The sequence below is a fragment of the Zootermopsis nevadensis genome, unplaced genomic scaffold (genome assembly GCF_977971745.1).
Source record: "Zootermopsis nevadensis isolate Lab colony 2312 unplaced genomic scaffold, Znev_1.0 Znev_ptg000002l, whole genome shotgun sequence".
Taxonomy (NCBI): Eukaryota; Metazoa; Arthropoda; class Insecta; order Blattodea; family Termopsidae; genus Zootermopsis; species Zootermopsis nevadensis.
Window position 1 is genome coordinate 17,276,604 of NW_028259134.1, and position 11,621 is coordinate 17,288,224.

General features: G+C 33.8%; 3 protein-coding genes across 10 annotated transcripts in view; 1 reads left to right on the forward strand and 2 right to left on the reverse strand.

Moving 5' to 3' along the window:
• The window catches only part of HERC2 (E3 ubiquitin-protein ligase HERC2), a 68,079-nt gene extending 67,528 nt beyond the window's left edge, over nt 1-551 (reverse strand). The window contains exon 1 of one of the 2 annotated variants that reach the window (XR_015535890.1): nt 491-551. The gene's annotated coding sequence lies outside the window, so the exon portion shown is untranslated. Of the gene's footprint in view, nt 1-385; nt 405-490 lie in introns of those variants that run through there. The other variant, XR_015535891.1, reaches the window with a different exon arrangement.
• LSm-4 (COMM domain containing 5 Like Sm protein 4) lies at nt 1-3,840 on the forward strand. Of its 2 annotated transcripts, none has more exons than XM_022068364.2 (4): nt 1-237; nt 742-931; nt 1,565-1,708; nt 1,967-3,840. In XM_022068364.2, the coding sequence occupies exons 1-4, from the start codon at nt 126-128 to the stop codon at nt 2,142-2,144; spliced, it is 624 nt and encodes a 207-aa protein (XP_021924056.1). In that variant the 5' UTR covers nt 1-125; the 3' UTR covers nt 2,145-3,840. The 2 variants fall into 2 exon arrangements, with proteins under 2 accessions (XP_021924056.1, XP_087207901.1); XM_087351775.1 differs by having other exon boundaries at nt 1-225.
• Orp8 (Oxysterol-binding protein-related protein 8) overlaps nt 2,289-11,621 on the reverse strand; it is a 25,719-nt gene continuing 16,386 nt past the window's right edge. For 5 of the 6 annotated variants that reach the window (XM_022068363.2, XM_022068362.2, XM_087351679.1 and 2 more), the window contains exons 13-18: nt 10,999-11,124; nt 9,986-10,129; nt 9,322-9,426; nt 9,031-9,198; nt 8,340-8,539; nt 2,289-7,815 (exon numbers count right to left, since the gene is read on the reverse strand). In XM_022068363.2, the coding sequence (XP_021924055.1) occupies nt 7,593-7,815; nt 8,340-8,539; nt 9,031-9,198; nt 9,322-9,426; nt 9,986-10,129; nt 10,999-11,124 (966 nt within the window). In that variant the 3' untranslated portion in view covers nt 2,289-7,592. The remainder of the gene's footprint in view (nt 7,816-8,339; nt 8,540-9,030; nt 9,199-9,321; nt 9,427-9,985; nt 10,130-10,998; nt 11,125-11,621) is intronic. The other variant, XM_022068361.2, reaches the window with a different exon arrangement.

An 11,621-nucleotide genomic window follows, 5' to 3' on the forward strand; every position in this document is an offset into this window, starting at 1 on the left:
TTTGTTATATTTCCTACAACATATGTAAGATGTCTCCTCTATCATTTTGTGTTCCGTTGTTTCCCCGTTCAATGAATGTGAGGTTATGTGCTAATAAATTATTCAGGTAGCCGCATAGAAGCAAAATGTATGAAAAGAAAAGTATCTTACTGGGACCTTATATTCCAGTTGCAGCAAACTTTCTATCAAAAATGACACCAGATATAAGAAAAAATGTTTTCAGATGTATGTTACAACGTGAGTATGTAATGCCAAAAGTTTTAATAGCTTTTCTTTTCTTGGTTTATTTAAGGACATTTTCTTTTGCGTAGGTTATATAACGTTCAATGTAAAGTGATTCGTAAGTCTTACAAATCAAGTCAAACTAACTAACCAGATGGCTTACCGAATCCGAAGGTTCGTCACCGAATTAACCAAAGCCCTCCACCAGACCCTGTCCTGGGCCACCAATATACAGTCTCCTTCAACTCCTATTTCCCATAGAACCTACCTGACATTATCCTCCCATCTGCGTCTAGGTCTCCCCAGCGGTCTCTTCCCCTCAGGCTTCCCAACCAATGCCCGGGGCACACATATTGTCCCATCCATGCATGCTACATGCCCCGCCCATCCCATTCTTACAAATCAAGTCTACTTATTTTAATTTTTAGGAACAGAATTATCAGGGATCTATGGGATATGCAATATGTCTGTGCTTCCTCATGTCTGATCAGTGACTGTAAGCAAATTTTTAAATTTTAGTTGCAGTCAGTTCACTGGAAGGAAAAGATATACCTGAAGGAGCATTGGACAGTATACAAGGGCAAGGCATATCACTGTCACAACTATATGAATCCTATGCTGGAATACTGACTCTTATCCAGTCATTTCTAAGACTACCACAAGGATCAGTTAATTCTGACCATTTGAAAGAAGATTTAAAGGAACTGAAGTAAGTTAAACAGATTACATTTTAGCATTGTAATGTAAAATACTGTACACTAAAATCTGCCTTATGCTAGGTAGCTAAGTAAAGGTACTTTTACATGCATCACAGAAACATATCCAATACAGCTGAGGAAACAAGAAAACATGTTTTTAAAACATTTAATTAGAAAATTTTGTTGAATTCAATTTTTGACAGCATAGTTTGTGGTGATATGTGATATAATGTACCTTATGTCAACTGTACTTTTCAAAATCTGCTCAAAATGAAAGTGATATTTGCTGTTTGACAGTTTTCCAAATAAGTACCAAAATTATTACTGATGTCATGTTATTCATACCAAGATGTCACTGGTTTAAATATTTTCTGTTCTGAGTAAGTATTGAAGGACTGGTTCAGAATAATATGTAATCAAACTGGGTTTTAAGTTTCTCAGTGGTGCAGATGTCATTGTTTTCTGGGTTATGATACCATGCAGCCTTGTAGGTAATTTTTTGTGTTTCGGAGGAAATATCATCTCCATCTTCTCCCTGCCACAGGAACCTCAAGTTTAAGATTTTTTCAGAAATTAACACCTACAGTTGCACTTTTCTTGTATTTAATTATTTACAAAGCATCAGATATGTGTTCTTTATTTAGATTTCCTGAAGAATGTCAAACAGACCTCGTAAGTGTCCTGTATGGACCAAAAAGACTGGCATTGGATGAGGGAATTTGCCAGGACAGTTTCTATTTGAAGTTAGAAAAGTTGAGATGGAGGGTTGACATAACCATTTCATCAAGGTAAGTAAGGTGTTGACATACATTTCCCATTAAAATGTAACAAAGAGTCCCCCATTTACATATTAATGGGCCCCTCTTTTGCACCTTGGATGTGCCTTTGGCTGAAACAATCAATAAAATTTGTGTACAAGAGATATCAACAAATCAATTTCCTGTGTTTATAAAGTTGCCATAGTTGGTGTTATTGAATTAAGAGGATTGATAGCCATTTAATATTATTAGTTGTTATTATTTAACAATGATGATTTTATTTTTCAGTGTTTTGTCAAGAGTTCTGGAACCCAGCATATTGTTTGATATGACCTTGAGTAATGGTGAAAAGAAAACATTTGAAATGTCCATTTCCAAATTCCATCAAGTAAGATACAGTGTAGCATCAGTTCTGAAAGAAATGGGGTTAATGGAAAAGAAGAAACTTTTCAAAACTAATGTGTAATACTTTGAAATATTTCATGAATTGGATAGCTGAGTCACTGTTAGCTTTCAGAAAGTAGTACTGTTTGATATCTGTAAATAACATTATAGATGAAGATAGCATAAAAGAAGAAGAAAGTAAAATAGGTAAAATAAGAGCACAAACTTGACTATCAGAAATGAATACCATTTATTTCAAATATCAAATTTCCACAATATCATCCATTTGTCTGTCAGTATGCTAAGGAGATTCATAATCTTTTGTGAATCTGTAGGTTTCCGGCTGGTATCAGAACCATATTATGGTCATTCACAAGTTCATATATACCTGCCATTGATATGTTTGGGATAACAAATGTTTTACACTACTTTTATGTTAATGTTTTCAAACAAGACTGGAAAAATGTCATGAGTTTGTACAATGCAAACAATTAAAACTAACATGCTATTTCTTATAATGTTAAGGAACTTAACAAAATTAAATGTAATAATTTCCCTCTTCATAAACAATCCTTCAGCTGCCTAGAAAGCTACCATTTTAATGCATTTATGGACAAGAGTGATTACATATTTATCCACAGTTCAGCTTCCCATATTTTAGAATGTAAAGAAACTATTAACTTCTGTCTTTTCTAACAGCATCAAAAAGGACTTAATTAAATAAGATACACAGTAAAGCCTTAGTGGTTAACAATTTATTCAAAATACTTACTTATGCATGAAAGTAAACAGTATTCACTAATAAATATGTTTATAATTTTATGTTTCCTACATACATTTTCTTTTTACATATGGAATGGTATATTACTCCTAGAAATATCAAATAGTTATATAAATGTGTCCACTTCTATAAAGTAACTCTAAACAAAATACAGTTAACATGTCTGAATCACTGCTACTTACTTCAAAGTAATGCAATATGAAGCATACACAATTTAATCATCTACAAAAATTGTATACACAACTACATTCACATGGAACCATGTTGCTTATTTACGTACCACTGCTTCATGAATATGACAATGCATCACCTCCAAGGCTAGAGAACATCATGCAAGACAAGGTACATGTTTGTGGTTTATGTCTTCTCCAGATATAGCTATGAGCACTCGGTGAAGTTGGCAGATGGAACAAAAAGGATAGGATTTCCATTCCAACTCACAATGAAAGTGAACATGGATATTTGGAATGTTTCATATCGAAGTGTACCATTAACATGAAATGTCCACTCATCACTTTACATACAAAAGCACACATTTTGAACAATGGTATAATATTCTCCTTATAATAATAAATATAAATTTGGTTGTCACTTTTAAACTGCAGTTGGTGTACAATTTGAATATGATCATGAATGATGGGTAAGTAAGGAGTGAGAAGATTACTGTGGTCTACTTCCAAATAATCAAATACTTGCTTGGAAACACTGTGGAAAATCATGTAAAAACCTCAATCAGGATTGCCAGTAACCTGCTCAAGAGCCAAGCAAGGTACTTCACAATGCAAGTCTACAGTGTTTTCACTACACTAATCAACTGAGTGTTAAAACTACAATATCTCCATTCTCATTGGACAAGATATAGGTGTGTTCTAGATGTACTGGTAAAGAGCAAATTTACCAAAAAATACTGCCAGAAATTGAGCCTTGGCTGAACAGGTCATAACCTGCCAATTTTTTGTACAGGCCATATATTAGTAATAAATAATTTGAAAATGTATATGCCTTGCAAGTAGGCATGGGTACCATGAGTTCTTATTATTGCACTCAATTTAGTTTAATACCCAGATCCTATGCATTCAGCAACATAATCGGAGCAGAAAACAGGTATAAAAACAAGTGACGAACAGTGAGTGATACAGATCAAACATCTTTTAGTACACTAACAGACTAACTGAATGATTTGTTTTAAGTTCTATTCAAATGCACTGCTTATTTATAACTGCCAACTCATAAACACACAAATATAAAACTCAGATGTAAAAGCAAGATTTTGGTATCCAGAGCTTTATTCAGAAAATTTTACTGTGTGAAGGTAGAGTTAAGTACAAAATAAAACTCTCTCCTTGCACCCTGTGTAGATATGAGCTGTAAATTCTTTAAAATCAGTGTAGGAAACAACTGAAAAACTTAATAAAAATTAAGACTGAAGAAATTCTTTTAAAGAACACTGACCCCTACCAGATTAAATTTGATTTTTTAAATGAACTGATGTCATGGATGAGGTATTTGAATGGTAGTGTATACAATTTGTGCAGACAACTGCACTGTATTGTACTGCAATAATTATGCAAGCTACATTTTGTTTTATCAACAACTAATATGCCTTCTTTCAACCTTACAGTTTCTTCCTTTAGCAAACTGGATTAAAATAATACACACCAAAATACCACTAAAAGTTTCACTCCTGATTGTCCTGAATATACAAGACAGTACACTATACTAGAACCACTGAGAAAACAACACATTTTCTACAAAAACTATAAAAACAGAATAATAAATTCCATATTTTATATTACCTGCCAACCCACTTGTGGTTACAATGACACACATGCACATAAAAATTAGTACATTTTATGGAGGGAAAAGCCTGCAAAATAAAGAAGACAGTTTCCTGTCACCCTGATGATGGAGGCAGTAAGCAACTCTGAAATATCAGCCAGCTTCTATCAGACCATATGGGGCAATATCCCAGGCCATCATCTTCATACTGTCATCATGAGAACCTAAAATCTCATGACTACAAAATAACCAACAAACAGAAATTACAGAGTAAAAGCTGAAGAATGCTTACAAGAGGAACTTGTACACCCAAGACTAAAAAAAAGCTGAAAGTACAATATTTTGCATGGTTTTGCATCATAATAATATTACATGCTGTAACAAATCTTGAAGCACGTCACATCAGATGACAAGTACAGCAGATCCTGTTTCAATAGTTCAGTTCATTCACTGGCATACAAAGGGTTAATTACATTAGGAAAATACGTTATAAAGGTGAATTAATGCACATGTGACACAGCTCTGTTGCATATTTTAATCCCTCTCTCTCTATATTTTCACAGCCACCATAACATTTTGCCAGTGCAGCATCAAAGGATATTTAAATTTCTAGCCTATTAATCACAGTATTAACAGTAAACATGATGCTATAAAATTTAATAACATATCTAATATGAACTAGACAAATGGAATGCTGTAAAGAGGTTACAGTGACACCAAAAAGAAATCACAGCTGCATATGGCAGGTGTTAGGAAAATGCATAACGTAGAAAATAATGAACACTTTTACTGTGATTGTCCCTGAATGTGGAACTGCAATGACAGTTTCAAAATATTACTTCCTTATTCATAGCATATTGTGATTAATTTTTACTTCATAACTTCATCTCTCAAAAGTGGCATTGTAAAGTTAACTCATATAACAACTACACACAGCATATATAAGTAAACAAATTATGCAAATCACACACGAATTAAGCTTTTAATTTCAAGAGAGAAGAAAAAAACTTCTGTTCTTTTCGTCTTCCATTCCTTTAATCCTTTCAATACAGGATAAGTCAAAAGTAGCTGCACAACTTTGGAGAACTCTAACCACATTACCTGCAGACAAAATGTGTTCTGGTTCGAACAAACGAAGAGTGCAACTCAATTTCAGCAAGATGGTGCACCTCCTCACTTCTATACAGATGTCAGAGCATGTTTGGATCTCCATCTCCCAGGTCAATGGATTAGGCGAGCAGGTCCAATCGCTTGGCCACCTCGTTCACCAGATCTCACACCAGCAGATTTTTCCTGTAGGGATACATTAAGGGTCACGTTTACCACCCACCATCACCCAACGATCTTATAGAATTACGGAAGAGAATTTGTTGGATCGAACCAGAACACACATTGTGCTCTTTCCTCACCACTATAAGTCTCAATTGTGTTTTCCACAATTCACAAGCGCTCTCAGCGGCAATGTGAAGAACTACAACAGACAAATGAAACTTGAGGTTACGCTCTATAGATATCTGTTGACATCAGCACATTTTGGCTGCAGGTAACAGTTCTCCAAAGTTGTGCAGCTACTTTTGACTTACCCTGTATTATAAAAGAATACACATCTCCTACGTACAAAATTTAATATTCCAGATCGTAGTTTTCTGGACCATCGTGCTTCTAGTGTTCTAGCTGGGGGAATATGCTATAGCCATCTTCAGGGTCCAATCCTTTAATTGTTCCACCAGAATGAATATAGAATTTTTAATATTTATTACAACTGAGAAAGTAAATAATCATTCTGGTACTGGAATGTAAGAAAACATAATCATCAGTACATGATTTACTAACATAATTATTTATAATTCTCCTTATAAATATGTGTGTGTGTGTGTTTTCTAAAACATACTTATGGTATTCTTGTATTGGATTTGCTCAGATGGGTGAAAATTTGACAGTGATGAAATTCAACATGAACCATGTACAGTTTTTAAAATAAAACAAGATTTCATTATAAGGTACTCACTGTGTGAACTTATTTACTACATACAGAATAAATGTGACATGCAGACAGAATCAAGAGGCAGCCAGTACAAAATTCATGCAGTTTGATTCTTAATGCATAGAAAACTTTTTATAATGTAATAAACTCATTGTATCACTTGTAATAGAGATTAGTTCACAGCCTTGAACCTCATAAACAATAAAATCAGAATTAGCAATGCTTCAAGTAAGAAAATAAAAGGTTGCAATGAATACAATCTCCCAACATTAACAAAAGATAATCGAAAACAAAATATTTATAGTCATATCACGAAACCCTGCAAGCTTACATTTAATTCCTACAGACAGAGTTTGAACTGTTTCTCAGCCATTAAATATTTTATATTTACAGTTCCATTTTGATCCATGAGAACAAAACAAATCCTCATCTTTGAAAGAAAATAAGTATGCAACATTTTATCAGAGAAAGGGAGGGGTTAAATATAAAAGTTAACTCATGATTAAGAAAAGTTATCTATTTCAAATAACACAAATTATATGAAAAAATAATGTGTAAATAAATGCATTATACATTCACAAGGTTTCTTTCTATGTGCCAAATATCAACTGCACATATACTTTCCATACAAAGTATATTAACTTTAACACTTAAGCCTTACTTTGATTCACTCTCTGCATAAAAGAAGTCTTCATTTACAAATTTTATATTATACAAAAGTTGGTTCAGTGAAAATATGGCAAATTCATTGATCTCATTATACAATAAAAACAATGATTAATGCACAGGTGATAACATGTGTGAAGCATGCATTCTGATATTAAGGTTCAAGGAAACAATTATACTTATTGTATGTGTACAAATATGTGATGTATCATTAGTCATGCAAAATGATAAACAGCTTAATATTACATTTCACATGTGCATTATACCACTCACACAATCACACTGTACACAACAGAAAAATGGACAGCCATAAACCAGACCTATTTGTGGCAGAATAACCAGGCAAGGAGAGACTGAAGTATGACCACCATAACAACTGTAAACACTAGTTCATGACTGAAACCAAAGCTGGAAACAGACTGCTTCTCTGTATTCTTCTCTCGCTGAACTTTTGCTAAGTGTTCCAAACCCCGCTGAATGCGACCTAGCTTCTCTCCATGGTCTTGTAATGTGTTTTCCAAACTAGTCACAGCTTCATTCAGTCTGTGAACATAATTATAAAAAAAGAACAAGACATCAACTTAAAATACAAGTTAACTGCAATACAATGAGTACTGCCTATAATAAGAAATTAATTACAATAAGCAAAATAACTTTCTCATTAAGAGATTCCTAAAACAGATGTGACTTTTGTCTATAACTTCTTGCTCGGACTGTTTTCTAAAGTTATTTGTAACTGGCAGTCCAATAAGACACCATTAACCCATACCTATTCCTCTCACTAGTCTAGGAGACAAAAACCCAGACTCTGGAACAGAGACTCCCACCACTCACTGCCTGATGCTCCGCCTTTTATGCCACAGCAAAGACATTTGGGAGCTGCATTAGCATTACATATGCTGTTACTCTACCTTTGCTATTTAATTTTTGAGAAATATAAGCCATCAATTTGTATAATCCTAGCATTTCTTATCTGGCATTACATAACCCATACAGCTGAGACAGTGTGATAAATAACTGAAATAAACAACATCCTTGTTCTAAGAAAACTGGCCCCTTGCAATTACCTGGAGTTAGTCCTACAGCAGGTGTGAGAATGTGAGCGAGACTCATTTTCCGACTGGCTAGAGTCACTGCGGAATTCTCCATCTGGAGATGAACTAGCACTGTCTTGCCTCTCCACTGTTGCCACTTTTGAGGAGAGATGATGCTTGGAAGACTTGAGTGCAGAAATGGAAGATCTGGACTCTGTCTGCAATAATGGAACCTAAAATGAATAAATTTAACAAGACTATCAACCAGGAATAAATTAAATGCATCACTAGTTGGAGAGTTATACAAAAAGAAGTGAATTAGCATATTGTCTGGCTTTTATCAGAATTACTGTAAGACAACATAATATTCACCATTTTAATGCCTCCAGTTGCAGTTTTGATTACCTGGTCCCTGAATACCTAGTAATAATGAAACCACTTTCGAGGTGATAGCTCCCAAAAGGCAGCATAAACGTCCTATAGTAGTAAACAGAGTGGATGAGGCCTGGTGGATCTCACATTCACAAAGTTTTTACACTGTCTTTAGAAATTACTGTGCTGTCGAGTTTCATTCAAAAAAGAAAAGTTGCAAAGAATCAATACTTCATCAGAAAACTACATTACATATGATAAAAATCACAAGCATTCAATGGGGCCTTAAAGGGATTGATGGTGAACAAGGGAGAATACCTGTTAGAACAAAAACAGGAAGTGAAGAGCTTACCACTGTCTGTGGATCCACACTCACTATACTTGCAGTCCTGATCATGGGTGTCTGATGCCGTGTCTTGGTTTGAATTACATAGTTATATTCATATTGGCACACATCATTGCGAGGATCCCACGGGCGAAGATCTGCATGCTTGTACATCCACTGACCCGAAATAAGATCCTGCAATATAAAACAAAAGTTTCTTTCAATAATTATTTATAATTTTCTGTATTTTCCCTTCATGATTATCAAGCTAATATATGTCAGTTAGTTCCTAATATTATGAAGACATGTAAACAGCACCTGTTCAAAATATTTTGGAATCCATTCCACACATTTAATTTTGCGTTCTTTAACTGCTGCACGCTGGGCTTCCTCTAAAGCAGTCTTTTCCTCTGTTGCTGCAACCTGTAAGTCAAGATTTGACATTAAAAACCCTGATAAAATACACATAATCTTTACATAATATCTGGCATGTAACAGGATTCAATAACTTCAAATGGATTCTCATAAAATAAAATGTAACTTAAAAATTATCCAAAAACACAAAAATGGCATTCATGTAACTGATGACAAGTGGATGTAGTGAATGAAATACCCATTCATTCCCTGGGCATAAAACTATAAAAGTTGGTGGAGCATTCTGTTCACACTGAACTCTATGACAGAAAATGCATAACAATTATATGAATCTTAAAATTTTTTAATGTCTGTTTCTAAAATCAACTCATCTCAGGCAAGCTGACAACCATATTTTTCAAGCCCTGATGAAGAAAATTATCTGTGATCAGACAATAATTTTTTTTTCTGTAATTTAAATGTAAGAAGAAAGTTAAGAAATTATTTAAAAGTCATCACACTAATACTTAACCCAGAGATGAATATATTATTTCACTTTGGTCACAGAACTAAAAATAGATGTATGAAATAGCTAAATTATATAAGATTCATGAACTATTTTGTTTACCTGGTCATCTCGAGCAATTGCTGCTGACACATGTTGCCATAACTGTTCTGACTCAAAGTCTCCCTGCTGATCCACTGGCACTGTGAACCGTTTGAGTCTCTGGGAACGTACTTCTGGGGTTGGTTTCCAAAACAGCTGCTCTTCCTATAAAGGAAACAGCTACTGTGCTCCATACAGTTCAATTATAACTCTGGACTCCATTATTAAATCTTACACATCATTACTATCTTTTCTACATAAAAAACTAAGACTGCTATAAAGTGCACAGCTTAGCACAGACTGACTTTTCATATATGCCAAAGCATATTCACAAAGTCAATTTATGCATGTGATTGTTATTACCTTAGAAATTTGTTTCATGATGGAAAAATTGTAACATAAATACTTACTAGACAGTACATCACTACCTGTAACCTTTCTTCTGATTAATATTTAATTAATATATCTGAAAAAATATGCATAGAATTTTGTAAAAGAAAAATTGTGATGTATAATTTGTAACATAGAAGAAAATAGTTTGTAAATGAGGAATCATACTAAATGTTACTAAAATTAATTTACTGAAGTTGGCAGTTATTTATCTGTCAATAAATACGCAAATTAACATATGAAAGCAGAGACATGGTCTTTGTCCATTATTATAAAATATGTTTCAGATGTAACCAACAGGTCATTCCATCACTCACAATTCTAAGGCTGGATGAAGGAAATTCAGGTAAGAATGAAATAAGAATTCATTAGAACCTGAACCACAGATCTCACTTACTTGTCTTATTAGAATGTAAATGCACCAACCACAAAACTGAATACCTCTTGATGTAAATTAGTATTGATAAACTTACACACAAAGTATCTACTGTACACAATATGATGCACAGAAGAAAGTTTTAAAAGCAGCCAGGAAATGATCAGCTGCAAATACCAATGTTCACATACAAATGATCTATAACAAAGATATAACAAAATTTTATTTTATTCTGTGAATCTGCATTTTATCATAACAATACACTTACCCCTGTTCTTCTGTCTTTAATAAATATGCTACCATCCCAGTATCCCTCTATAGTAGCAAGTGTTTCCTTTCCCAACTTCAGTCGACCAGATATTGTATTAGTTTGTTCTGCACCTCCAAGAAATGGCTGATGTAACACAAATAAGACAGAGCTCTGTCATTAATATTCTAAGGCCAAATAATATTTCACTAAACAATACATCAATTTTTAACTGGTTCTTGATTTATTCAATGCTTTCATATTAATGACACAGACTGGTGCACTTCATGTATTAGAGAACAAGTGGTTGTTGGTAAGATTAAGAAGTTTCCTATGATTCTCTTATAGAACATACTGGAAAGAAAATGATAATCTTGACAAAACAATATTTTTACGGTAAGCTACGAGAAACACTATTCATAGCTTCAAGTAGTTGCAACATTAAAATAAAAGAAATGCTTCATAAAAACAGAGAACTAATTTTTCTCAAAAACATCATGATATGCAAATAAAACTCTTATGTTTCCCATTTACCTAACTGCATGGGGAAACTTTTTCATTCTGTAATTACTGAATAAAACATTCTTAAAAACAGATTTCAATCTTCAAGATGAGTGGTAATAAAACAGTGGAGAATCCTGGTC